Source organism: Coregonus clupeaformis, chromosome 18 (genome assembly GCF_020615455.1).
Source record: "Coregonus clupeaformis isolate EN_2021a chromosome 18, ASM2061545v1, whole genome shotgun sequence".
In the NCBI taxonomy this organism is placed as follows: domain Eukaryota; kingdom Metazoa; phylum Chordata; class Actinopteri; order Salmoniformes; family Salmonidae; genus Coregonus; species Coregonus clupeaformis.
In genome coordinates this window covers 11,331,932-11,357,353 of record NC_059209.1, presented here as the reverse complement: position 1 = coordinate 11,357,353, position 25,422 = coordinate 11,331,932, and the positions used below count along the sequence as shown (strand labels likewise).

The following is a 25,422-nucleotide window of genomic DNA, read 5'->3' as shown; positions in this document are numbered from 1 at the left end:
CTTACTTACAGCCCTTAACCAACAATGCATTTATTTTTTAATAAAACAAGTAAAATAAAACAACAACAAAAAAGTGTTGAGAAAAAAAGAAGGAGAGGGAAAATAAAATAACAGTAGGGAGGCTCCCTTCCCCAGATCTGTGCCTCGACACAATTCTGTCTCGGAGCTCTATGGACAATTCCTTCGATGTCATGGCTTGGTTTTCAACTGTTGGACCTTATATAGACAGGTGTGTGCCTTTCCAAGTCATGTCCAATCAATTGAAATTAGCACAGGTGGACTCCAATCAAGTTGTAGAAACATCTCAAGGATGATAAATGGAAACAGGATGCACCTGAGCTCAATTTCGAGTCTCATAGCAAAGGGTCAGAATACTTATGGAAATAAGGTATTTTTGTTTTTTTATTTTTAATAAATTGGCAAACATATCTAAAACACTGTTTTTGCTTTGTCATTATAGGGTATTGTGTGTAGATTGCTGAGAAAAAGAAAACAGCATTTATCCAGAATGAAAGGATTTAATAGCCTCATCAAGTTCTTCCTCTGTAATTTGGCCTTATTTTTGTGCACTTGTTAATCTTCAATTTTTTCTTTATATTTGGAAAGATTTCCTTACAGTAATCGTCATTCAGAGAGTGAGGATGAGACTGAAAAGAAAACATCTGCTTAGAATATTTAGCATCCTCTTTTAAAACATCATTCGGAGATTCATAGATGACTCTGTCTTTAGTAACGAGTTTCTACAAATTATTTTTGGTAGCGTTCCTGTGTTGATTCAGGAAGAATTTGGTGCATTTTTCTCCTTATTCCTTACAGTTTGCTTTATTTTTTGTAATAGATTACAATAGATCATCCTTGAATAAGTTCCTCCAGTTCTTTTTGTGTTTCCTCTAACTTGTTTTGTATCTCTGTAGTCCAGTTTTTATTGCTATCTACCTGTACTATTAGTTTGTGTATTTCCCTTATTAGTCTTGTACTGGAAAAATGAAGTTATAAAATATTTTGTCTTAGTTAAGAATAAATTGTCCTCCAGTAGACTTTGATTACATTTCCAATATCCCCGTCCACGTGGAAATTCTGTAAGAGTTATGTGAAGGCCAATTACATGATGGTCCGATCACATTCTGTCTCCTTTCAATACTTTTTTAACCTTTGATGCAAGAGAGAAAGAGACAAGAAAGTAGTCAAGACGACTCGCTTGATTAAGTCTCCTCCATGTACAGTATATCTCACTAGGTCAGGTTTGTTTAGTCTCTAAATATCCACTATTTAGAATGTGTCCATAATACATTATTTGTGATTTCTTGTGATCTCCTTAAGGGCACGGTGATGATAGTTTGTAGAGTGATTTCCTTTACGGTCCATTAAGCTACTTAACACTGTGGTATAGTCTCCCACCATAATGATTTGATCATTTGTTGCCTGTAAGTTCAATTAATTGGTATAAATATTTTCGAAGAAGTATGGATCATCCTGATTTGAACCATATAGATGAATGAGACAAATCTGTTTTTCATCCACTTTCATATTCAAAAGGATCCACCTTCCTTGCGAATCATTCCTGACTATTTGCACATTCAGATCAACACTTTTGTTAATTAACATCATCACACCTTTTGAGTTCCTTTGTCCAAGACAGAAAATTATTTCACCACCCCATTCCTTTTTCCACACAACTTCATCTACAAATGTACAGTAGAGTTAGTTTCCTGTAAACAGTATTTGTTAAATTCCTTTTCTTTTAGCCACGTAAAGACTGATCGTCTTTTCTTATAATCTGCTAAGCCGTTACAATTATAACTGGCTATACTTATTTCACCCCTTACCATAACTAGATACTATTCTCAGTCTAAATGTACCATAATTAGTGCTTGTAAAGTTACTGCCATAAGAGGTAATATGATGGTCAAAATTAGAGATTTCAAATGTCTGATGTTTAGAATTCAAGAAACAGGTTCTAGCAATATGCACAAAGCAACTGGTGTTTTCATGTTCTTTTTGTTCGTAAAAAAAATAATATATATATTCCCTTACCTGTTTGCCTGTGAGCAACACAGATGTTAAAGATTTTTTGTCAGGATATTATGTGTGACCCTTGGTCTTGTCGCTCCAAGTCTGTGCACTTGATGGAAAGACACCTTGTTTACAGTCTCTAGAGGCAGTTTCAAGGTGGATTGCATGAACTCTCTAATCGCACCATCTGGATTATTGGATGCGTCCTCAGGAATCCCAGAAAATATTAAATGTTCACACATGCTTTGGGTTTGTATGTCTAGTAGTGACTCACTCATCACCCTGTTTTCCCTGAGTAGACAATCCATATTGTAATCAAGGGTTTTTACCTTGGCTGTGGGTGCCTTGTTCTCTACTTGGAGTGTGAGAATTTCACTCTGACTAAACTCCAAGCTTCCCCTCAGCCCTGCTACCTCCTCATGCAACTTTTAAAGTGTTGCATGGATTCGACAGGAGGTTGGTGGCACCTTAATTGGGGATGACGGGCTAGTGGTAATGGCCGAAGCAGAATGAGTGGAATGGTATCAAATACATCAAACACATGGTTTGATGCCATTCCATTTGCTCCGTTCCAGCCATTATTATGAGCCATCCTCCCCTCAGCAGCCTCCACTGATGGATTCCAGCAAGAGCAGTTATTTGAAAAGGAAATCATCTCCCAAATATCACTATTTCTAAAACAAGCAATAGAAAATTACTTGCAATTTCAATTTAATCCTCCAGAAACGACAAAACAAGTAATGCAACCAATATTGTGGTTAAACTCAAATATACTAATTGATAAAAAAACATTATTTTTTGAAAAAATGTTTTAAAAAGGTATAATCTTCGTAAATGATATCATAGGTAGGACTGGTGGAGTTATGTTGCACATGCAGCTAACAAAAACATATGGAAATGTCTGCTCTACACAAAATTACAACCAAATAATTGCAGCATTACTGCAAAAATGGAAGAGGAAATGGATGTCACACCCTGACATAGAGTTCGCTAGTTGGTTTGGTCAGGGTGTGAGTATCTATGTAATGTGTATATCTATGTGTAGATCTAGTATTTTTAGATCTATGTTGGCCGGATGTGGTTCCCAATCAGAGGCAGCTGTCCATCGTTGTCTCTGATTGGGGATCATACTTAGGTAGCCATTTTGCCTACCTATGTTGTGGGATCTTGACTCTTGTTTGGCGTGTTTGTGTGTAGCCATTGTGAGCTTCACGTTACGTTGCTTTTGTTGTTTTGTCGTGTGTTTACTTAGTGAATAAACATGTATGCATTCCATGCTGCACCTTGGTCCAATCCTGTACTCAACGAACGTGACAGAAGATCCCACCACCAACGGACCAAGCAGCATGCCCAGGAGGAGCAAACACCCTGGACACAGCGGGAAGCTACATTGGTAGATGTCCTCCTCGGTTGGGGGAGAATTACCGAGGAGGAAGCCGTCCGTTACGGTGAGGTAATGGAGAAGGGCTGGAGTCCGGATCAACGGCGACACCAACGGTGCCGACGACGAATAAAGCCTGAGAGACCGCCCCAATAAAACATTTTTTGGGGGGGCACAAGGGGTGGTCGACAAAGCAGCAGGAGGCCGTGAAAGGTCTGACTGTGGAGGAGGAGGCTGCTATTTTAGAGGTCCTCCAAGACCTGCGGATAAGCAGTTTGAGAGAGGAGGCCGCCACATTACGGGGGCTGATAGCGAGGATAGAGCAGGAGAGCTCCCTTCAAAGGGAGGCGCTGCAGGAGACCCTTAGGGAGAAGGAATTAGTGGATGCACGGAGAGAGGAGCTGGCCAGGCAACAGAAGGAGCGTGTGTTCATTGAGGAACCAAGTTATGCGGAGATACGCACTGTGTCGCCAGTGCGCGTTCACAGCCCAGTGCGTCCTGTGCCAGCGCCCAGGACGTGCCGTGCGAAAGTGGGCATCCAGCCAGGACGGGTTGTGCCAGCTTTACACTCCAGACCTCCAGTACCCCTCCACGGTCCAGTATATCCTGCTCCGGTTCTACGCACTGTCACCAGTGCGCCTCCCAGCCTGGTACGCCCTGTACCTGCTCCCCGCACCAAACCAGTGGAGTGTGTATCCAGTCCGATACGGCCCGTACCTGCTCCCCGCAACAAACCAGTGGTGCGTGTCTCCAGCCCGGTACGCCCCGTGCCTGCTCCCCGCACCAAACTAGTGGTGCGTGAATGTGAAATGTCAGAATAATAGTAGAGAGTATAATTTATTTCATTCCCAGTGGGTCAGAAGTTTACATACACTCAATTAGTATTTGGTAGCATTGCCTTTTAATTGTTTAACTTGGGTCAAACATTTCGGGTAGCCTTCCACAAGCTTCCCACAATAAATTGGGTGAATTTTGGCTCATTCCTCCTGACAGAGCTGGTGTAACTGTGTCAGGTTTGTAGGCCTCCTTGCTCACACACGCTTTTTCAGTTCTGCCCACACATTTTCTATAGGATTGAGGTCAGGGCTTTGTGATGGCCACTCCATTACCTTGACTTTGTTGTCCTTAAGCTATTTTGCCACAACTTTGTAAGTATGCTTGGGGTCATTGTCCATTTGGAAGACCCATTTGCGACCAAGCTTTAACTTCCTGACTGATGTCTTGAGATGTTGCTTCAATATATCCACATAATTTTCCTTCCTCATGATGCCATCTATTTTGTGAAGTGCACCAGTCCCTCCTGCAGCCAAGCACCCCCACAGCATGATGCTGCAACCCCCGTGCTTCACGGTTGGGATGGAGTTCTTCGGCTTGCAAGCAACCCCCTTCTTCCTCCAAACATAACGATGGTCTGATGACCAAACAGTTCTATTTGTTTCATCAGACCAGAGGACATTTCCCCAAAAAGTACGATCATTGTCCCCATGTGCAGTTGCAAACCGTAGTCTGGTTTTGGAGCAGTGGCTTCTTCCTTGCAGAGTGGCCTTTCAGGTTATGTCAATATAGGACCTGTTTTACTGTGGATATAGAGACTTTTGTAACTGTTTCCTCCAGCATCTTCACAAGGTCCTTTGCTGTTGTTCTGGGATTGATTTGCACTTTTGCACCAAAGTACGTTCATCTCTAGAAGACAGAATGCGTCTCCTTCCTGAACGGTATGATGGCTGCGTGGTCCCATGGTGTTTATACTTGCATATTATTGTTTGTACAGATGAACGCGGTACCTTCAGACATTTGGAAATTGCTCCCATGGATGAACCAGACTTGTGGAGGTCTACAATTATTTTTCTGATTTCTTGGCTGATTTCTTTTGATTTTCCATGATGTCAAGCAAAGAGGCACTGGGTTTGAAGGTAGGCCTTGAAATACATCCACAGGTACACCTCCAACTGACTCAAATGATGTCAATTAGCCTATCAGAAGCTTCTAAAGCCATGACATCATTTTCTGGAATTTTCCAAGGTGTTTAAAGGCACAGTCAACTTAGTGTATGTAAACTTCTGACCCACTGGAATTGTGATACAGTGAAGTATAAGTGAAATAATCTGTCTGTAAACAATTGTTGGAAAAATTACTTGTGTCATGCACAAAGTAGATGTCCTAACTGACTTGCCAAAACTATAGTTTGTTAACAAGACATTTGTGGAGTGGTCGAAAAACAAATTTTAATGACTCCAACCTAAGTGTATGTAAACTTCCGACTTCAACTGTATGTGTATATGTATGTATGTATATGTGTATATATACAGTGCTATGAAAAGGTATTTGCCCCCTTTCTAATTTTCTCTACTTTTGCATATTTGTGATACTGAATATTATCAGATCTTCAACCAAAACCTAATATTAGATAAAGGGAACATAAGTGAACAAATAACACAACAATTACATATTTATTTCATAAACAAAGTTATGCAACACCCAATTCCCCTGTGTGAAAAAGTAATTGCCCCCTTACACTCAATAACTGGTTATGCCACCTTTAGCTGCAATGACTACAACCAAATGCTTCCTGTAGTTGTTGATCAGTCTCTCACGTCGCTGTGGAGGAATTTTTGCCCACTCTTCCATGCAGAACTGCTTTAACTCAGTGACGTGTGGGTTTTCAAGTATGAACTGCTCGTTTCAAGTCCTGCCACAACATCTCAATTGGGATTAGGACTTTGACTAGGCCATTCCAAAACTTCCAATTTGTTGCTTTTTAGCAATTTTCATGTAGACTTGATTGTGTGTTTTGGATCATTGTCTTGCTGCATGACCCAGCTGCGCTTCAGCTTCAGCTCACAGACGGATGGTCTGACATTCTCCTGTAGAATTCTCTGATACAGAGCAGAATTCATGGTTTCTTCTATTAAGGCAAGTCGTCCAGGTCCTGAGGCAGCAAAGCATCCCCAAACCAAAGCATCCCCAAACCATGTCATCAAGAAGCAGACACAACAGAATGCAGAGCTGCACATGGTGAAACACAGGATGGCCTAAGTATGTCTCCCGAGTGGCGCAGTGGTCTAAGGCACTGCACCGCAGTGCTAGCTGTGCCACTAGAGATCCTGGTTCGAATCCAGGCTCTGCTGTAGCCAGCCGCAACCGGGAGACCAATGGGGCGGCGCACAATTGGCCCAGCGTCGTCCAGGGTAGGGGAGGGAATGGCCGGCAGGGAGGTAGCTCAGTTGGTAAAGCATGGCGTTTGCAACGCCAGGGTTGTGTGTTCGATTCCCACTGGGGCCAGTATGAAAATAAAAAAGTAATGTATGCACTATTTGTAAGTCGCTCTGGATAAGAGTGTCTGCTAAATGACGTAAATGTATGCAAAGTGCCATACAAGGTAAAAGCCTACTACACCTCCCGACAGAACCTCTCAACCTCACAAGCATGTTGTATGGTGATAGAATAGTAATGCCACAAAACATGAGAACTGAGATGTTAAAGTGCATACACGACGGCCATCAGGACATTGTGAAGTGCCGGAAGAGAGCTAGAGGTAGTGTGTGGTGGCCTGGAATAAGTAAAAACATCCAGGAAACCAGGAGCCAGGAGTCCAAACCTACTCAGAGGAGGGAACCTCTGATCACCACTCCACTCCCCAGTCGCCCATGGGAAAGAATAGCAGCTAACATATGTGAACTCAACAAGCAAAACTACTTAGTAGTTGTGGACTATTTTTCTAAATGTATAGAAATAGCTTACCTCAAAGACATGTCAGGAGAAACTACAAGAGCTAAACTGAAGAACATCTTCGCCAGGTGGGGATGCCCAAATATTCTAATTACAGACAATGCTCCCCAGTTCTCAGGTAGAGCTTTCACACAATTTTCGAAGGACTATGATTTCAGACACATTATCACTAGCCCTCACTACGCCCAAGTAAATGGTGAAGCAGAGCTCATGCTTGGCAGACAGCTCCGCACCACAGTCCCCACCCTGGAGGTTAACCTACAACCGGCTTGGCCAGACCTCCAGCAGGTGAGACATGTCGACCAGAGAGCAAAGCAGAGCTACATGCGTGTCTACAACAACAGGTATAATGTCAGAACCCTTCCAAAACTCCAGCCCGGAGTCAACGTCGCCGTGAAGCTGGACGACGAACAAGAATGGACAAAAAGACCACTTCAATGCTTCAACAGTGTGACACACCCAGGTCATACTTGGTCCAGACAGACAAGGGAATGCTGCGCAGGAATCGACGCCACCTGAAACCCTCCACAGTGCTTCAGAGACTTCTCAAAAGGGTGGAGAGGAACACCCAGAGTGGGACACGGAGTTGTACTTACCTGTTCCAGATGCCGACCCACATCCTGTCACAGCACCACAGACTCCAGTGGACATGACTTCTAGTGGCAGAGTAGTCAAACCAACAGACAGATACGGAGAGTATGTGCAGTAATTAACACTTAGCTGGCATTATGTGGCAGAATAACCCACTGCAGCTATGAAGGTGACTGGCAGTCCACCCAGCTCACCTTAGGGTAGAATATAGTTAATGTTGAAGAAACAAGAGACTGTTTTAAGGAAAGTTAAAGACAGAGAATGAGTTGATGTTTCATGAGTTGTTGAACTTTAAAGACAGAAAAGTTTGTTAGAAGACAAAAGTTTATTACAGAGTGATGTACTATAAACAGTATGTGATGTTTTGACATTTTAGAAACACATTTCTTAAAAGTCTAAAAGAAAGTGTGATGTGTTGTATTGGAACTATTGTATTTTAGCGCATGGCGCAAGTATATTCATGACGTCATATAAAAGGTGATTGGGCAAGTCGGTCTGCGTGCATCCGTCGTAACAAGTCCAGTGAAGACAGTCTCCTGTGTTATGTTACTTATTGTTTCATTAAAGTCAACCAAAGTGATATTCGCCTCCGGATTCTTCATATAAAGCATAACACTACACTTCCCACAAATCTTAAAGCATTGGATTGGTGGAGGCATGGGCTAGTGGGAGCTTAAATCATATTTCTTATACCAGTAATTTCTTTAAAAATCAGTGAAGGGAAGTGAACAAGTACACACTTTGGGAGGAAGGGGAGATAATTGGGACATAGACATAATTCTTTGTTGGGGACCCTGAGCTTGTGTGCACAGACATTTTGGAACACATACACAGGCTCGTTTAGGATCTGGCTCGGTTTTGGTGGGATTTAATTGGTAAGGGTCAGGTGTGCACATTAGGCATGTTACAGAGAGAATGTTGGTTGGATGAGAAGGCTCATTACGTTGAACAGATGGAGGTTTACTTGGTTAATCGTGCTGATTAGGGGGAAAGCGTGCTATGGTTGGCTGATGATGAGTGTTAATGGTTGTGGGGAGATGTACAGTAATTGTTTTGTCAGTTTATCGGTTGGTCTGTGTTTGGCGTTGTGTATGACTTTCTGGGTGATAAATCATATGTCTTGGTTTTACAGAATGACGATCAGGGCCAATATTCATAAAGCATCTCATGGTAGGAGTGCTGATCTAGGATTAGGTCCCGCCTGTCCACATAATCTTATTCATTATGACATAAAATGCTAAACTTATCCTAGATTCTAGTCAGACACTTTATGAATGCATGGCCTGGTTACGGTGATTGATAGTAGTTAGGTAGATTACTGTCTATGTTTTAGAGAGACACTGTACATACATACAACTGTACTATAAATACATTGGGATGTAGCCTACACTCTTAGAATAAAAGGTGCTATCTAGAATCTGAAACAGTTATTCGGCTGTCCCCATAGCAGAACCCTTTGAAAAACCCTTTCGGGTTCCATGTAAAACCCTTTCCACAGAGAGTTCTACATGGAACCCATAAGAGTTCTACTTAGAAACAAAAAGGGTTATCCTATGGGGACAGCCCTTTTGTAACCCTTTTTTCTAACAGTGTAGCTTATGGACCGGATGTAAGTGATGGAAGAGAAGGATGCTAAGATTGAGGATCAATGATGTAGAGTTGGTTAGGCCATGTAGATCAGGACCCATATTCAAAAATAATCTCAGAGTAGGAGTGCTGATCTAGGATCAGGTCCCTCCTGTCCATAGGCTACAATCATATTCATTATGATCTAAAAGGCTAAACTGATCCTAGAACAGCACTCCTACTCTAAGACCCACGGCCCAGTATTGGGCAGCCCAGGGGCCGTATGTATTAAACGTCTCAGAGTAGTTGCTTATCTAGGATCAGGTCCACCCTGCCCATATTATCTTCATTCTTATGATCTAAAAGGTCAAACTGATCCTAGATCAGCACTCCCACTCTGAGACACTTAAAGGCCTGTGCAGTGAAAAACTAGATTTTCCTGTGTTTTATATATATTTTCACAGGATGAGGTTGGAATAATATTGTGAAATTGTGAAAATGATGATAATGCCCTTTTAGACATTTCAACCTGTTCTGGTGGGACATCACCAGGCGGTAAATTAGTCAATAAACCAATAAGAAAGAGAGTTCCAAACCTCTCTCCCAAAAACAGCTAGTTTTCAGTTTTCCCTCCCCACTCAGACCACTCCCAGACAGTCCTAGCAAAATTATTTCTTGACATATTGCTTTTTGCTCTAAAGCTATTTTTGTTTATTTTTGACCATTTAAATTAATTAATTGAAAACAATCACAGAACTTAATTGTTACCTAAAAATGATTTGATATTGAGATAAAAACGGCTGCATTGGACCTTTAATACATATGGACCCAGGTGTAGATAGAGCGACAGCCTACTCACCACAGACGATAACAGTAGCTGTTGTGCTTCTCCTCGTCGCAACAATGTTTTTGGCCACGCACGTATAGTTAGCTGTGTCCGACAGTCTGGCCTGCTTTATTATTAGGTTGTGGTCAATAGTGATGTAGAAGTTACGGTCATCTGCCGGGTCAATGATCTCCTCGTTCTTCAACCACTCCACCTGAGATTGAAACAAAAAGAGAAGTACGTATGAGGAGAGAAGGAAGGAATGAGGGAGGGAAGGAGGGAGGTACGAACCAGATGAAGGAGAGGACATGATGAGAAAGCTGGCTCCATTCATGAGACTAATATTTCCTGAATGCCATAGTTACGGCCAAAGCTCTCGTAAATTGAACCTGTCTAAAGTTTTTACGGCAAGCGCCATGAATGTCAGAATCTATAAAATGCCACGTTTTAGGGGAATGGAATTTTCAGACATTGGAGAGGAAATTTGGTGTTATTCTTAGTTTACCATCACAGGCTTTTCCTTATAAGTTTTGCTCTGACGGAAATTCACAGAGCCGCCTAGCAGTGACAGACCCTGAAATAGACAGTGGCTCTTTAAGAATGAATTCTGTCAGCAGTGACAATGCAGCTATATGGGAATAATTAAAGGAGATGCCAAAAAACAACAATATACAAGTACAATACCACTCTGACTCAAAACAAAGGAACAAGTTTTCTGACTCTATAGCTGGTCCAAGCAGCTATAGAGTCAGACTAGTGGATGTTCAGAATGAGTTATAGAGTTCAGAGTTCATAACCTCCCCATCTACCTCAGAAGGATGTGTCGGGGAGTCACTGTTTAGGTGTTTAACTGCGTGAAGGTGATAGCTTATTACCCTGCATTGGAATTGAAGTGTCTACTTTCCACTGTCTGTCTCACATGCAAGGAGTGAAATAAGAGCTGAAAGAGCCAAGTGAAAATGCCAGCTTCAAATGAGCAAGATAACAGACAAATGGAGTAGGTGGGACTTATCAATTGCTTTGATGCTCTGCGTCTCTGACAGTAATGACCCCCCTACACACCTACACCCACTCACATACCAAATACACACACAGACACACACACACACACACACACTCACACAGAAAGACACACACACACACACACACAAATACCATGCCACACCAGAACCATCCTGATTAAAAGTCTGTAGGTTTGGTGATGAGGATATTCCTCATATTCACCTGTTTGACAAGCAAGCACACGTACGCACGTGCACACACATGCGCGCACACATACAAACATACACATACACACACACACACAGAACCTCATTTGACCCAGAAACTGATATATTTGGTGAGTATGGTTAGATTGAGAGATGCACACTGACATTCATCAGTGAATATATGAGAACAAGGACATTGTATTGTATCACCATCCCATGCTAACGGAGCAGGGACATAAATCTTAGCTGTGGCAGGTAGGCATGGGACAGGAGTGGGAGAGTGGTACAGTCAGTGACAGAACTACTGATCCACAGGCTTTGGACTGAGACCCAGGCTTACTGAGACAGAGACTGAGCTCTCTATAAACCACGTTTTGGTCCGTTCACTATCCAGCAGTGGAGCTGGTAGGCTCAATCACTAAATCCCAGCCTTTTTTCATACTATATAGTCTCTATTTCAAGCAGGCAAAGCCTTGCCATTTCATTTAATATCAGTTTCATTTATGAATAGTCATAATATGATATGTACACACACATGTCATCAAGGCAAATGGTGGCTATTTGAAGAATCTCAAATATAAAATATATTTTGATTTGTTTAACACTTTCTTGGTTACTACATGATTCCATATGTGTTATTTCACAGTTGATGTCTTCACTATTATTCTACAATGTAAAAAATAGTTAAAATAAAGAAAAACCCTTGAAAGAGTTGGTGTGTCCAAACTTTTGACTGGTAGTGTATATTTGTATAATCATCACAGCACGTCATTTAAATATCTGACCAATCATTTGATTATGCCGTAGGATTTTAACGAGCAAAATACCAGTCATTCAAATCATCATCTCGGGGGTTATTTTCCTTTATAAATGTCTTGGTTTTGTCATTTCTACCACCGCAGCCACAAATATCATCAAACTCCATACTGCAGGTGTACATTTCACCCCAGCCTTCATCAATGCTCCAGGCTACTCCCCACTGTACAAAATCAGCAAACCCACGAGAACACTTGTGTGAAGACCAAGAGGAAGCAGGAAAGAGCCGAAAACCCAGTGGGGATACCACTTTTGAGATTAGGAATGGAAGCAGAGAGAGAGAGAGAGAGAGAGAGAGAGAGAGAGAGAGAGAGAGAGAGAGAGAGAGAGAGAGAGTTTATAGAATGGTTAATGCCTGTTAGCGTGCTGAAGCCAAAGTCAAAATACAGTATGTTGCAATATAAGACACAGATACATTTTTTTTTTTTTTTAAGAATGTCACAATACGACTACTGAATGGTAAAACAAAACCACCAATAATTCAAAACCATTGGTAACTACCTGGTACCAAATGGTACAAACCTAAGATTGTGTCAACAAATCTCAAAGAAACTAAATTGTATTTAATATGCTATTAATTTGGTAATTGCCATTTTAACAAGTAATTTCAACGTCACTACATGCTAAATACTTGGCTGTAAAATAAGGGGTTATCAAAAGCTGTTTTACAATAAAGCAACATTGCTGTTCTTTGAAATTCCCCTAAAACATAAACATCATCTTTACCATCAATATGGTGTTAGGGGGGTGAAATAAACATTGCTTTATAAGTTGAACATACCAATTGATAAAACAGAAATCTGAAGCACAGTGCACTTTGTTTCATGTCTGCAGGCCTGACCATAACTGAGATATTACAATTTGTTTGTCTGACTTCTGGGTCAAAGGTTTTCCAAAAATGGCACCTGTCACGATCGTCGGATATAGAGGACCAAGGCGCAGCGTGGAAGGTGAACATACTTATTTATTAAATGATACACGAACAAAACAACAGATCGATACGTGACGTCCACAGGTGCAAAACACAAACCAACACGGAACAAGATCCCACAAACACTGTGGGAAAAACCACCTGACTAAATATGGTTCCCAATCAGAGACAACCAGCAACAGCTGATACTCGTTGCCTCTGATTGAGAACCACTCTGGCCAACATAAATATACAAACACTAGACTAGACACAACGAGCACAAAACATAAACTCTACACACCCTGGCTCAACTTAAAAGAGTCCCTAGAGCCAGGGCGTGACAGTACCCCCCCCCTAAAGGCGCGGACTGCGACCGCGCCTAAACATCACCGAACAGGGGAGGGCTGGGTGGGCATTCCTCCTCGGAGGCGGTTCCGGCTGCGGGCTTGACCACCACCCTCTACTAACCCCCCTCGTAGTGCCCCTGGTCTGGTCTAGCCCCACTGGCTGGAGCTGGACTGGACTTCGGTGGAGCGGATTGCTCAGGCTCCGGTGTGGAGCAGCTGACCGGTACCTGACCAGGCACCGGTGAAACGGGCACGGGCTGGCGATGCGCACCACAGGTTTGGTGCGGGGAGCAGGAACAGGCCGGACCAGGCTGGCGACGCGCACCATTGGCTTGGTGCGGGGAGCAGGAACAGGCCGGGCCGGGCTGGCGACGCGCATCACTAGCCTGGTGCGGGGAGCAGGAACAGGCCGGGCCGGGCTGGCGATGCGCACCACAGGTTTGGTGCGGGGAGCAGGAACGGGCCGAGCCGGGCTGGCGACGCGCACCATAGGCTTGGTGCGAGGGGCAGGAACAGGCCGGGCCGGGCTGGCGACGCGCACCATAGGCTTGGCGCGATGGACAGGAACAGGCCGGACCGTACTGGGAACACACACCACTGGCCTTACACGGGGATCAGGAACGGGCCGGACCGGACTGGCAACACACTTCAGTACCTCTCGCCGTGCCTCTACATTTTCCTTCCCTCTATACACCAATGGCTCCCGTAACCCGGTGGCCTTCTCTCCTCATCCACCAACTCGCCCCTTATCTGCCTCCAGTGGCCCCGTCGTCCCTGCCATGTGCCCCCCCCTAAAAATGTCTTGGGGGTGCCCCTCGCCTGTCCGATGACTGCCCGGTTGGCGCCGCTTCTCCTCTCCTGCCTGGGCACGCTGCTTGGTCCTGTATTGGTGGGATCTTCTGTCACGATCGTCGGATATAGAGGACCAATGCGCAGCGTGGAAGGTGAACATACTTATTTATTAAATGATACACGAACAAAACAACAAATCGATACGTGACGTCCACAGGTGCAAAACACAAACCAACACGGAACAAGATCCCACAAACACTGTGGGAAAAACCACCTGACTAAATATGGTTCCCAATCAGAGACAACCAGCAACAGCTGATACTCGTTGCCTCTGATTGAGAACCACTCTGGCCAACATAGATATACAAACACTAGACTATACACAACGAGCACAAAACATAAACTCTACACACCCTGGCTCAACTTAAAAGAGTCCCTAGAGCCAGGGCGTGACAGCACCAAAATTACTTGAATGAATGAAACTCAAATTTCTCAAGATAGGAATGTCCTATCAACATGACATTTTCAGGGATTATACATTTTATGAGCATGTTAAAATGAAATATACTGAAATATACACTACCGTTCAAAAGTTTGGGGTCACTTAGAAATATCCTTGTTTTCAAAAGAAAAGAAAGAAAATTGTCCATTCAAATAACATAAAATTGATCATAAATACAGTGTAGACACTGTTAATGTTGTAAATGGCTATTGTAGCTTTTAATGGAATATCTACATAAGCGTACAGATGCCCATTATCAGCAACCATCAGTCCTGTGTTCCACTGGTATGTTGTGTTTGCTAATCCAAGTTTATCATTTTAAAAGGCTAATTGATCATTAGAAAACCCTTTTGCAATTATGTTAGCACAGCTGAAAACTGTTGTGCTGATTACAGAAGCAATACAACTGGCCTTCTTGAGACTAATATCTGGAGCATCAGCAATTGTGGGTTCGATTACAGAATCAAAATGACCAGAAACAAAGAACTTTCTTCTGAAACTCGTCAGTCTATTCTTGAATTGAGAAATGAAGGCTATTGCATGCGAGAAATTGCCAAGAAACTGAAGATCTCATACAATGCTGTGTACTACTCCCTTCACATAACAGCACAAACTGGCTCTAACCAGAATAGAAAGAGGAGCACAACTGAGCAAGAGAACAAATACATTAGAGTGTCTAGTTTGAGAAACAGACGCCTCACAGGTCCTCAACTGGCAGCTTCATTAAATAGTACCCGCAAAACACCAGTCTCAACGTCAACAGAGAAGAGGCGACTCCGGGATGCTGACCTTCTAGGCAGAGTAGCAAAGAAAAAGCCATATCTCAGACTGGCCAATAAAAAGAAAAGATTAAGATGGGCATAAGAACACAGACATTGGACAGAGGAAGATTGGAAAAAAAGTGTTATGGACAGTTATCAAAGTTTGAGGTATTCGGATCACAAAGAATAACATTTGTGAGATGCAGACCAAATGAAAAGATGATTGAGGAGTGCTTGATGCCATCTGTCAAGCATGGTGGAGGTAATGTGATGGTCTGGGGGTGCTTTGGTGGTGGTAAAGTGGGAGATTTGTACAGGGTAAAAGGGATCTTGAAGAAGGAAGGCTTTCACTCTATTATGCAACGCCATGCCATATCCTGTGGACGGCGCTTGATGGGAGCCAATTTCCTCCTACAACAGGACAATGACCCAAAGCACAGCTCCAAGCTATGCAATAACTATTTAGGGAAGAAGCAGTCAGCTGGTATTTTGTCTATAATGGAGTGGCCAGCACAGTCACCGGATCTCAACCCTATTGAGCTGTTGTGGGAGCAGCTTGACCGTATGGTACGTAAGAAGTGCCCATCAAGCCAATCCAACTTGTGGGAGGTGCTTCTGGAAGCATGGGGTGACATTTCTTCAGATTACCTCAACAAATTGACAACTAGAATGCCAAAGGTCTGCAAGGCTGTAATTGCTGCAAATGGAGAATTCTTTGACACAATTATTATTTCTATTAAAAATCATTATTTCTAACCTTGTCAATGACTACATTTCCTATGCATTTTGCTATATTTCCTATTCAAACTCATGTCATGTATGTTTTCATGGAAAACAAGGACATTTCTAAGTGACCCCAAACTATTGAACGGTAGTGTATATACAGTGGGGGAAAAAAGTATTTAGTCAGCAATTGTGCAAGTTCTCCCACTTAAAAAGATGAGAGAGGCCTGTAATTTTCATCATAGGTACACGTCAACTATGACAGACAAATTGAGAATTTTCTTCTCCAGAAAATCACTTTGTAGGATTTTTAATGATTTGTTTTGCAAATTATGGTGGAAAATAAGTATTTGGTCACCTACAAACAAGCAAGATTTCTGGCTCTCACAGACCTGTAACTTCTTCTTTAAGAGGCTCCTCTGTCCTCCACTCGTTACCTGTATTAATGGCACCTGTTTGAACTTGTTATCAGTATAAAAGACACCTGTCCACAACCTCAAACAGTCATACTCCAAACTCCACTATGGCCAAGACCAAAGAGCTGTCAAAGGACACCAGAAACAAAATTGTAGACCTGCACCAGGCTGGGAAGACTGAATCTGCAATAGGTAAGCAGCTTGGTTTGAAGAAATCAACAGTGGGAGCAATTATTAGGAAATGGAAGACATACAAGACCACTGATAATCTCCCTCGATCTGGGGCTCCACGCAAGATCTCACCCCGTGGGGTCAAAATGATCACAAGAACGGTGAGCAAAAATCCCAGAACCACACGGGGGGACCTAGTGAATGACCTGCAGAGAGCTGGGACCAAAGTAACAAAGCCTACCATCAATAACACACTACGCCGCCAGGGACTCAAATCCTGCAATGCCAGACGTGTCCCCCTGCTTAAGCCAGTACATGTCCAGGCCCGTCTGAAGTTTGCTAGAGTGCATTTGGATGATCCAGAAGAGGATTGGGAGAATGTCATATGGTCAGATGAAACTCAACTCGTCGTGTTTGGAGGACAAAGAATGCTGAGTTGCATCCAAAGAACACCATACCTACTGTGAAGCATGGGGGTGGAAACATCATGCTTTGGGGCTGTTTTTCTGCAAAGGGACCAGGACGACTGATCCGTGTAAAGGAAAGAATGAATGGGCCATGTATCGTGAGATTTTGAGTGAAAACCTCCTTCCATCAGCAAGGGCATTGAAGATGAAACGTGGCTGGGTCTTTCAGCATGACAATGATCCCAAACACACCGCCCGGGCAACGAAGGAGTGGCTTCGTAAGAAGTATTTCAAGGTCCTGGAGTGGCCTAGCCAGTCTCCAGATCTCAACCCCATAGAAAATCTTTGGAGGGAGTTGAAAGTCGGTGTTGCCCAGCGACAGCCCCAAAAAATCACTGCTCTAGAGGATATCTGCATGGAGGAATGGGCCAAAATACCAGCAACAGTGTGTGAAAACCTTGTGAAGACTTACAGAAAACGTTTGACCTGTGTCATTGCCAACAAAGGGTATATAACAAAGTATTGAGAAACTTTTGTTATTGACCAAATACTTATTTTCCACCATAATTTGCAAATTAATTCATTAAAAATCCTACAATGTGATTTTCTGGAATTTTTTTCCCTCTTTTTGTCTGTCATAGTTGACGTGTACCTATGATGAAAATTACAGGCCTCTCTCATCTTTTTAAGTGGGAGAACTTGCACAATTGGTGGCAGACTAAATACTTTTTTTCCCCACTGTACATATGCAAATTGGCTGTAAACGTATGTGCATGTTTCATGATGTACACAATAAATCATTGACAATCATTAACAAATGAGTATTTATTAGTTTTGACCTACTAATGCAATTAGTCAGACACATATGCTACTGAACTAACCATAGATAATAATTTTGGGGTTTTAATGTGCTTGTAACAGCAACACTTATACTCCTATTATTTTTCTTCTGTCACAACTTCCTCCGAAGCTGCCTCCTCTCCTTGTTCGGGCAGGCTTCGGCGTTCGTCGTCACCGGCCTTCTAGCCACTGCCGCTCCATATCTCATAATTCCATTTGTTTTGTCTTGTCTATTACACACACCTGGTTCATATCCCCTCATTAGTACATGTATAAGTGTTCCCTCTGCCCCCCTTGTGGGTGATTGTTTAATGTGAGGAGAGAGTAGCTTGGTTGAGCTACGTGTACTTTGTATTGCCAGGGTATATTTTCCCCGTGTGCCTGTTTTGTTCCAGTGCGCTTGTTTTGCACACTGGACTGTTTGACGCTATCCAGCGTAACTCTGTACTACGGAATAACTCTGTATTCTGGGATTTACCGTCCTGCGTCTGACTCCTTCAAATCACCTCTCACATCTTCTGCCCACTCCTTCTCTAAAACCTTTGAGCTAGAGACTTTTTCGTGGAAAAGTACAAACTTTTATTACACTTATGCGCTGTATGAGCCTTAAACCTGTACATTTCCACTGTCTGTTTCTCTCATGTAAGAAGAAGACAGTGTTTTTTCTCTCTTGTTTCTGAGTAACTTAGTCACGCCGTCATAGACAAAGGGCCAGAGAGTGACCAGTTTTTGGTCCATCCTGTTCTTTTCATATCTTTTAAGGGCACAGCTGTGTGGAGATATGAAGAGAACAGAGGCTAGCTTGAGCAGCAGGGACAATTCTATCAGCAGAAAGGAGTAACAAAACTTGGTTTATCACTTGTTTGTACCTTATGTTCCAATCATGATCTCACACACCTTCTAAACTGCAGCATAGACTAAGGTTATAAAAGCTGAGACCCAACTCTTGTTCGTTGGGCTCTTAACGCTGCACTGTTTGAGGGATTGTTAACCAGCTCCAGATTTGCAGATTTGCAAATCTTATAATAAAAGTTGTTGTTTTGAAGAATCTGTCTCTCGCCTGCTCAGCCGCCTCCACTGCCGCAACAAGACCTGATATGACTGCAGGACCGTCAGACCCCTCAGAGGCAGCCCCAGAGCAGTAGGAACCCGTTCTGCACACCGCCTACAATGACTCCCGTTTCACCGGAGGACTACAGGCATAGATTGGAGAACTGTTTCCGCAAATACAGTGGCATCAGACCAGCAACCGATGACTACAACAGCCTATTGAAGGCTGCCCTGATGAATGGACTTTTGCCAGCCCTTGGCAAACAGGTTAAGACGACCTACATTGGCTGGGACACTACTACCCTACAGACGGTCATTGAACACTGTAAACACGCTGAGAGGCAGCAACTGTCTCAAGAAGATAAGACGAAACAGAGAATGGAAAAGGATGAATGCACAACTGGCATTCTCAAGGACAGTGCCAGCAGCAGCAGGCTCAGGGAGAACCTCAAAACGATGGACAGAGAGGAAAAGGAAGAGGTAGAGGGAGAGGAGGAGACAGTGCTGACGGACAGGCCGGACGACAGCAACAACAGGGCAGGAACTTTGCCTGCTATAATTTTGGAAAGAGTGGACATTTTGCAATAGACTGCAAGAACGGATCGGGTGGGGCAGGGCGAGGGGGAGGTAACTGGAGAACAGGACCGCCAACGAAAACGACCCTTTACAACCCACACACAGACTGACGCGAGGTTGAGACAGTTGACACCCTTGGACAGCATTTCAAGATTTTTTCAAGCCCCATGTGGAGCCAATTGTTCGTCTCTTCATCAATGGTGAGTCAATTGAATTTCTAGTAGATACTGGCGCAGCAATGTCTGTCATATAAATTCTAAAACTCTGTCCAATCCTCCCATGTCAAATAAATCAGTTAGCACTGTGAGGGTCTCGGGAGTAATTATGAAAGAGTTACTCCCGATGCCCCTGCCGGTTAAAATTGATGATACGTGCAGGACACATCGATTTATTGCCTCTGCATTTTGCCCTGTACATTTGGCAGGAAGAGATTTTCTCTGTGCATTGACGCATCACATTGTGACCCAATTGAAGAGATTTTCTCAACGGCCCGTAGCTGTTGGAAAAAGAAAGGCAGTTTTATGCCACAGACAGACCTACATTGCACCGCCCATTTCTCACCATTGATGAGAGATTTACACTTTGAGAGATTTACACTTTGAGAGATTTATACTTTGAGAGATTTATATTATGAACAAAATTGGCTGAAAGAAACTGCACCTCAAGAAAGCTTACTATGCAGATACTCACGACCTTCAGATTACAGTGGGCCTCAGTTTTGTTTTGTGCTCTTAGTATTAAGATGTCTAAAGAACAGGCTTTATTTTTTTTTTTTAGGATACTGGTGTCTGGTTGAAATCTGTCTTGCAGGTCACTGACTGGGAACGCAGAGCGGATGGGTCTAAATCCTGTGGAGACTGAGTCACCTTTGTTGGCTGGTCTCCCAGACTCTCTGTGGGCTAAAGATAAGTATGACATTGGGGGTGAAACCACATACGTCACACCTGAGAGCACACAGACCTGGCCAAGGCAAGTATCCCCGAGTCAAGAGGCAGTGCGGGGGATTACCCCTGTTCACGCTTCATTGGTAGAAAGAGTAGCAATTGTGTCTTTTCCAGACTCTCCCTGCAACAGTCCCATTCTTCTTGTCCGGAAAGCCTCGGGTGATTGGCGTTTTGTTCAAGATCTTAGACCAGTTAACGATGCAGTTTATGCAAGAGCTCCAGTTCCAAACCCCGTTACAGTACTATCTGCCGTGCCGGCGTCGGCTAAATGGTTTTCAGTTGTTGATTTGGCTAATGCTTTCTTTAGCATTCCTGTCTCTCCACAACCACAGTTCTGGTTCGCGTTTACAATATACGAAATCGGACCGCCTGCAGGGTTTTCTGCCGCTTTGGCGCAACATTTTGAGGGTTTCATACCCCCCGCTGGGAGTATGTTAATACAGTATGTTGATGACCTGTTACTGTGTTATATGAAACCCAACAAGCATGCGACACCAGAACTCTGTTAGTATTCCTTCCTGAAATGGCCACAAAGTTTCTAAGAAAAAAGCTGCAGCTTGTGTCTCAATCCGTTAAGTATCTAGGACATGATATTACACCAAATGGTAGGAAATTGGGTCTAGAGCATGTGGCTGCAATTCTACCTGTACCACAGCCAGTTACAAAACAGCATATGTAAACACTCACAGGAATGGCAGGCTATTGTAGAGCCTGGATGTCTGACTATGCTGAGGTTGTACAGCCACTCTCTGACCACAAGATGGCGATGAATGACAAGATACAGTGGACTCCAGGGGGATTCAAGGAGAACCAATAGTGCCTTATACAATAACTATGGCTGCGACTACCCTAGAGAGTGCTAAATTACCACCACATCTGTCAGCCCAAGCTGCAGAATTGTTTACTCTCACTAGAGCATGCATTTTGGCTTTGGAATTGAATTTAAGTGAACCAATGCCAAGAGTGTGCAAAGCTGTCATCAAGGGAAAGGGTGGCTACTACTATAGCATATATCTGAGGAAGGGTAAAAAACAACTTCTACAGTGTTGAACGTTTCCAAGAGCCCAGTGGTCACCTTCATTTTTTAAATGGAAAAAATATGGAACTACCCATACTCTGCCTAGAGCTGTCCGTCCGACCAAACTGAGCAACCAGGAAAGGAGGCCCTTGGTGAGGGAGGTGACCAATAACCCAATGATCACTCTGACAGAACTACAAAGTTCCTTGGCTGTGATGGAAGAACCTTCCAGAAAGACAACAGTCTCTACAGCACTTCACCAATCTGGGCTTTATGGGGAGTGGCCAGACAGAAGCCACGCCTGAGAAAAAGCATGCCTGGAGTTTGCAAAAAGGCACGTGAAATACTCGGAGAGCATAAGGCAAAAGATTCTGTGGTCTAATGAGACAAAAATGTAACTCTTTGGACTGAATGCAAAGCGCTATGTCTGGAGAAAACCAGGCACAGTTCATCACTTCTGTGAAGCATGGTGATGGCAGCATCATGCTATGGGGATGCCTTTCAGTGGCAGGGACTGGGAGTCTGGTAAGGATGGAGGGAACAATGAATGGAGCCAAATACAGGCAAATCCTTGATGAGAACCTGCTTCAGAGTACAAACAATCTTAGACTGTGGCGAATATTTATGTTCCAACAGGACAATAATCCCAAGCATACAGCGAAAGCAACGCTGGAATGGCTTCAAAACAAGAACGTAAAAATCCTTGAGTGGCCCAGCCAAAGCCCAGACTAGAATCCCATTGACAATCTGTGGAAAGACTTGAAGATTGCTGTTCACCACCGCTCCCCATCAAATTCAACAGAGCTTGAGAAAATCTGCAAGGAAGGTGAGAAAATCCCCAAATCCAGATGTGCAAAGCCGATACAGACACACCCAAAACGACTCAAAGCTGTAATCGCCGCCAAAGGCACTTCTACGAAGTATTGACTCAGGGGTATGAATACTTATGTAAATTAGATCTTTCTGTGTTTCATTTTCAATACATTTGCAAAATGTTCTAAAAACATGCTTTCACTTTGTCATTATGGGTTATTGTGTGTAGATGGGTGAGAACATTTGTGACCGACCGGCTCGATTCGGTCATATGTAGTAACATTTGAAATGTTGTTTTTTACATCGAATAAAAGTAGAGACTCAGAGCTAGAAAATTGTATATCATACACTACAGTTGAGGAACAATGGGAAAGTAATACTGCTTTGAAAGTTGATGAACTTGTAACCTCACTTTTGAGAAAATGGCCTTTGAATGTGTTGGTACACCTACTGGAGAGCTCTTCTTTGTCTACACCCATTCAGCATCATTCACACCCTCTAAAGCCTTAGACCCACCCATCTCTTTAAGGATTCACATGTGAGGCCATGTACTAAACAACCAAAGATTTCAAGGCTAAAGGCTGGTTTATACTACGGTGTGTTCGTAAATTTAATCTGGAGTGCTAGAGTGTGCTCAGAGTGCGCTCTGGGCATTCGTAAACTCAGAGCATTGTCAGATTGTCCGTTCGTAAATTCAGAGCGTTTCACTCTCGGAGCGTTCAGAGCGCACACTGGACGCTCTGGCCGAGGAGTAGGGTTGAGCCGAGCGTTCTGACCTAACAACATCAGTCAAGCACCCAATGTAACTGGCTAATGTTGGCTAGCTTGCTAGCTACTTCCAGCTCACTCTGACCATTTTACCCATCCTAGCAGAGCTGGTTAAGCTGTTTTTATGTTATCCAGAGCATTGGTGACTGCAACTGTGCTGCTGGCAACAATTGAACCCTTTGACGAGTTTGATCACGTATTTGTGATCATTGTTGAGTGGTCCCTGCAGCGTACGATCTCAAATATGTGATTGGAACTGTAACAACAGAACGTATGACGCAACAAACGCCTCTAAACAGCATTGTTGTCTGAACAGCATCTCAATATTTTTTTGTACTGATGGAAAATAAAGGTCTTAAACTTTATTCCTCAATTTTACCTTTTATTGTAAAAGATAAATGCAACCTTCATCATCCAAGCATCACACGGAACACATCCACAGCCAAACTCATTCCAAAAACCAATCTAAATAACAGGTTGCGCTGACAAAAAAACTAAACATAAGTTTGCGACCTAACAGCTAGACTAGTTTACAATGTACCACATCGCTGGTGAGCAAAAGATACTAATGTAATGTTGTTTAGAAAATAAATGCGTGTCAGCTAAGCTAACAGCAGCTAAATTCTTTATGATGGCAGCCATGTTTGTTTATGTTTGACTTGGTGAAAAATCCCTAATCCCAGAATGCCATTCACTATAAGACGCAAATAAACAAAGTGAAAGATGGCTGCGCTCATTGCCTGAAAAATATTAACTTAGTTTAGCCACTTTTCAGCATATTACAAATCATTAATGTACTTGTTACAGTGTATACAAGAACCGGAGCACATGACTTCACAAGTCGTTTACTGTTTTTGACAAATCACAAAGCAAATAAAATCATCACACCAAATACAAGCCTACTGCCTAGCTTAACCGTAGCGTGAAAGCTAAACAGGGATGAAACCATTTTAGGGGGGTTTGTGGGGGGGTTAATTTAATTTGTGGGGGATGTTCAAGTCCATGGGGGGTAGAAATGGGGGAAGGTATCGTGGGGGGATATGATGCAGGAAATATTACTATGATGGAGGATTTATCAAAAAATTGGGTGCAAACACAAGAGAAGTTTATACGCTAAATAAAAATAAAACCCCTGGAAAGGGGGGTCTGAGTTGGCAACCATGAGCTACCAAAGTTACAATCTGATGCCACGTTCAAAACAACTGGGAACTGGGAAATCTCCGACTTCTGACTTCAGTGAGTTCAAGACAACTGGTAACTCGGGGAAAAAATAGTTTTGAACGGTCATCCAACTCGGAATTCCAACTCGGGAACTCTGGCCTCTTTCTAGAGCTCCGACTTTCCGACCTGAAGATCATTGACGTCATGATTTTACCTAGTATTTTTCAGAGTTCACAGTTGTCTTGAAAGCACCATAAGTCAGTCAAGTGAACAATCCCTTGTTATAACATCTTTGGTCTGAAAGACGCTTACGTGACAACCCAAATGCATTGTATAATGTCAACAAACATGGCACCACACATAGCCAGCAAATAGCTTTGCATTAGCTCATCATAATCAGTAAACATTCAAAAAAGTATTTTACACATATCATATGTGTCCATTACAATCTATGCAAGAATCGGAATGCATGATTTGTGACCAGTACTTAAAAACATGTGAATAAAACAGTAAATACATTATGATCCATACATTCACACAGTGAGCTGCAGCAGAAACGACAACACGATATACAGAAAATAAGCCACTTACTTTGATAGGAACGCACACAAGTCCAATTCGTAAGGAAAACAACCATGAAGGCAATGGTACAAGCCAGAAAATGTGCTGGGGGAAAACGTTTGTGCAAGGCCTGTTCTGACTAGAGATGCGCAATGCCTTCATACTTGATCTGGGGAAACACTAGGTAAGTGCTTGGGCTCTCATTGAAGAGAGAAGTTTGTCCGGCTCAGTAAAGCCTCAAACATAAATTGTCTGCAACAGTGAAATGGGCTACTTCTTATGTGAATTAATGAGGAGGCGGAACACACCTCAATTCAAGCTGTTGTTAGAAAACAAAAATGGTTATAAAATAATTAGAAATGGACAGGTTGAAACATAGCCTATAGATAATTAGCAGGCAGCGTGCCTTGGTTTGAGGGCAGCGCGGGTAACTGTTTTGTTGCGTAACAATCACATTTTGGAACAGTGAGAGCATTCTGACATCACGCGCATGAAAAAACTCATGCAGGGGATGTTATGTGGGCAGCTTGTC

The 25,422-nt window shown here is 43.0% G+C and overlaps 1 protein-coding gene across 1 annotated transcript in view; it reads right to left on the bottom strand.

Annotated features, from left to right (window-relative positions):
- The window catches only part of LOC121587490 (netrin receptor UNC5C-like), a 326,918-nt gene that overhangs the window by 82,655 nt on the left and 218,841 nt on the right, over positions 1-25,422 (bottom strand). The window contains exon 5 of the mRNA XM_041904465.2: positions 10,140-10,320. Within this exon, the coding sequence (XP_041760399.2) occupies positions 10,140-10,320 (181 nt within the window). The remainder of the gene's footprint in view (positions 1-10,139; positions 10,321-25,422) is intronic.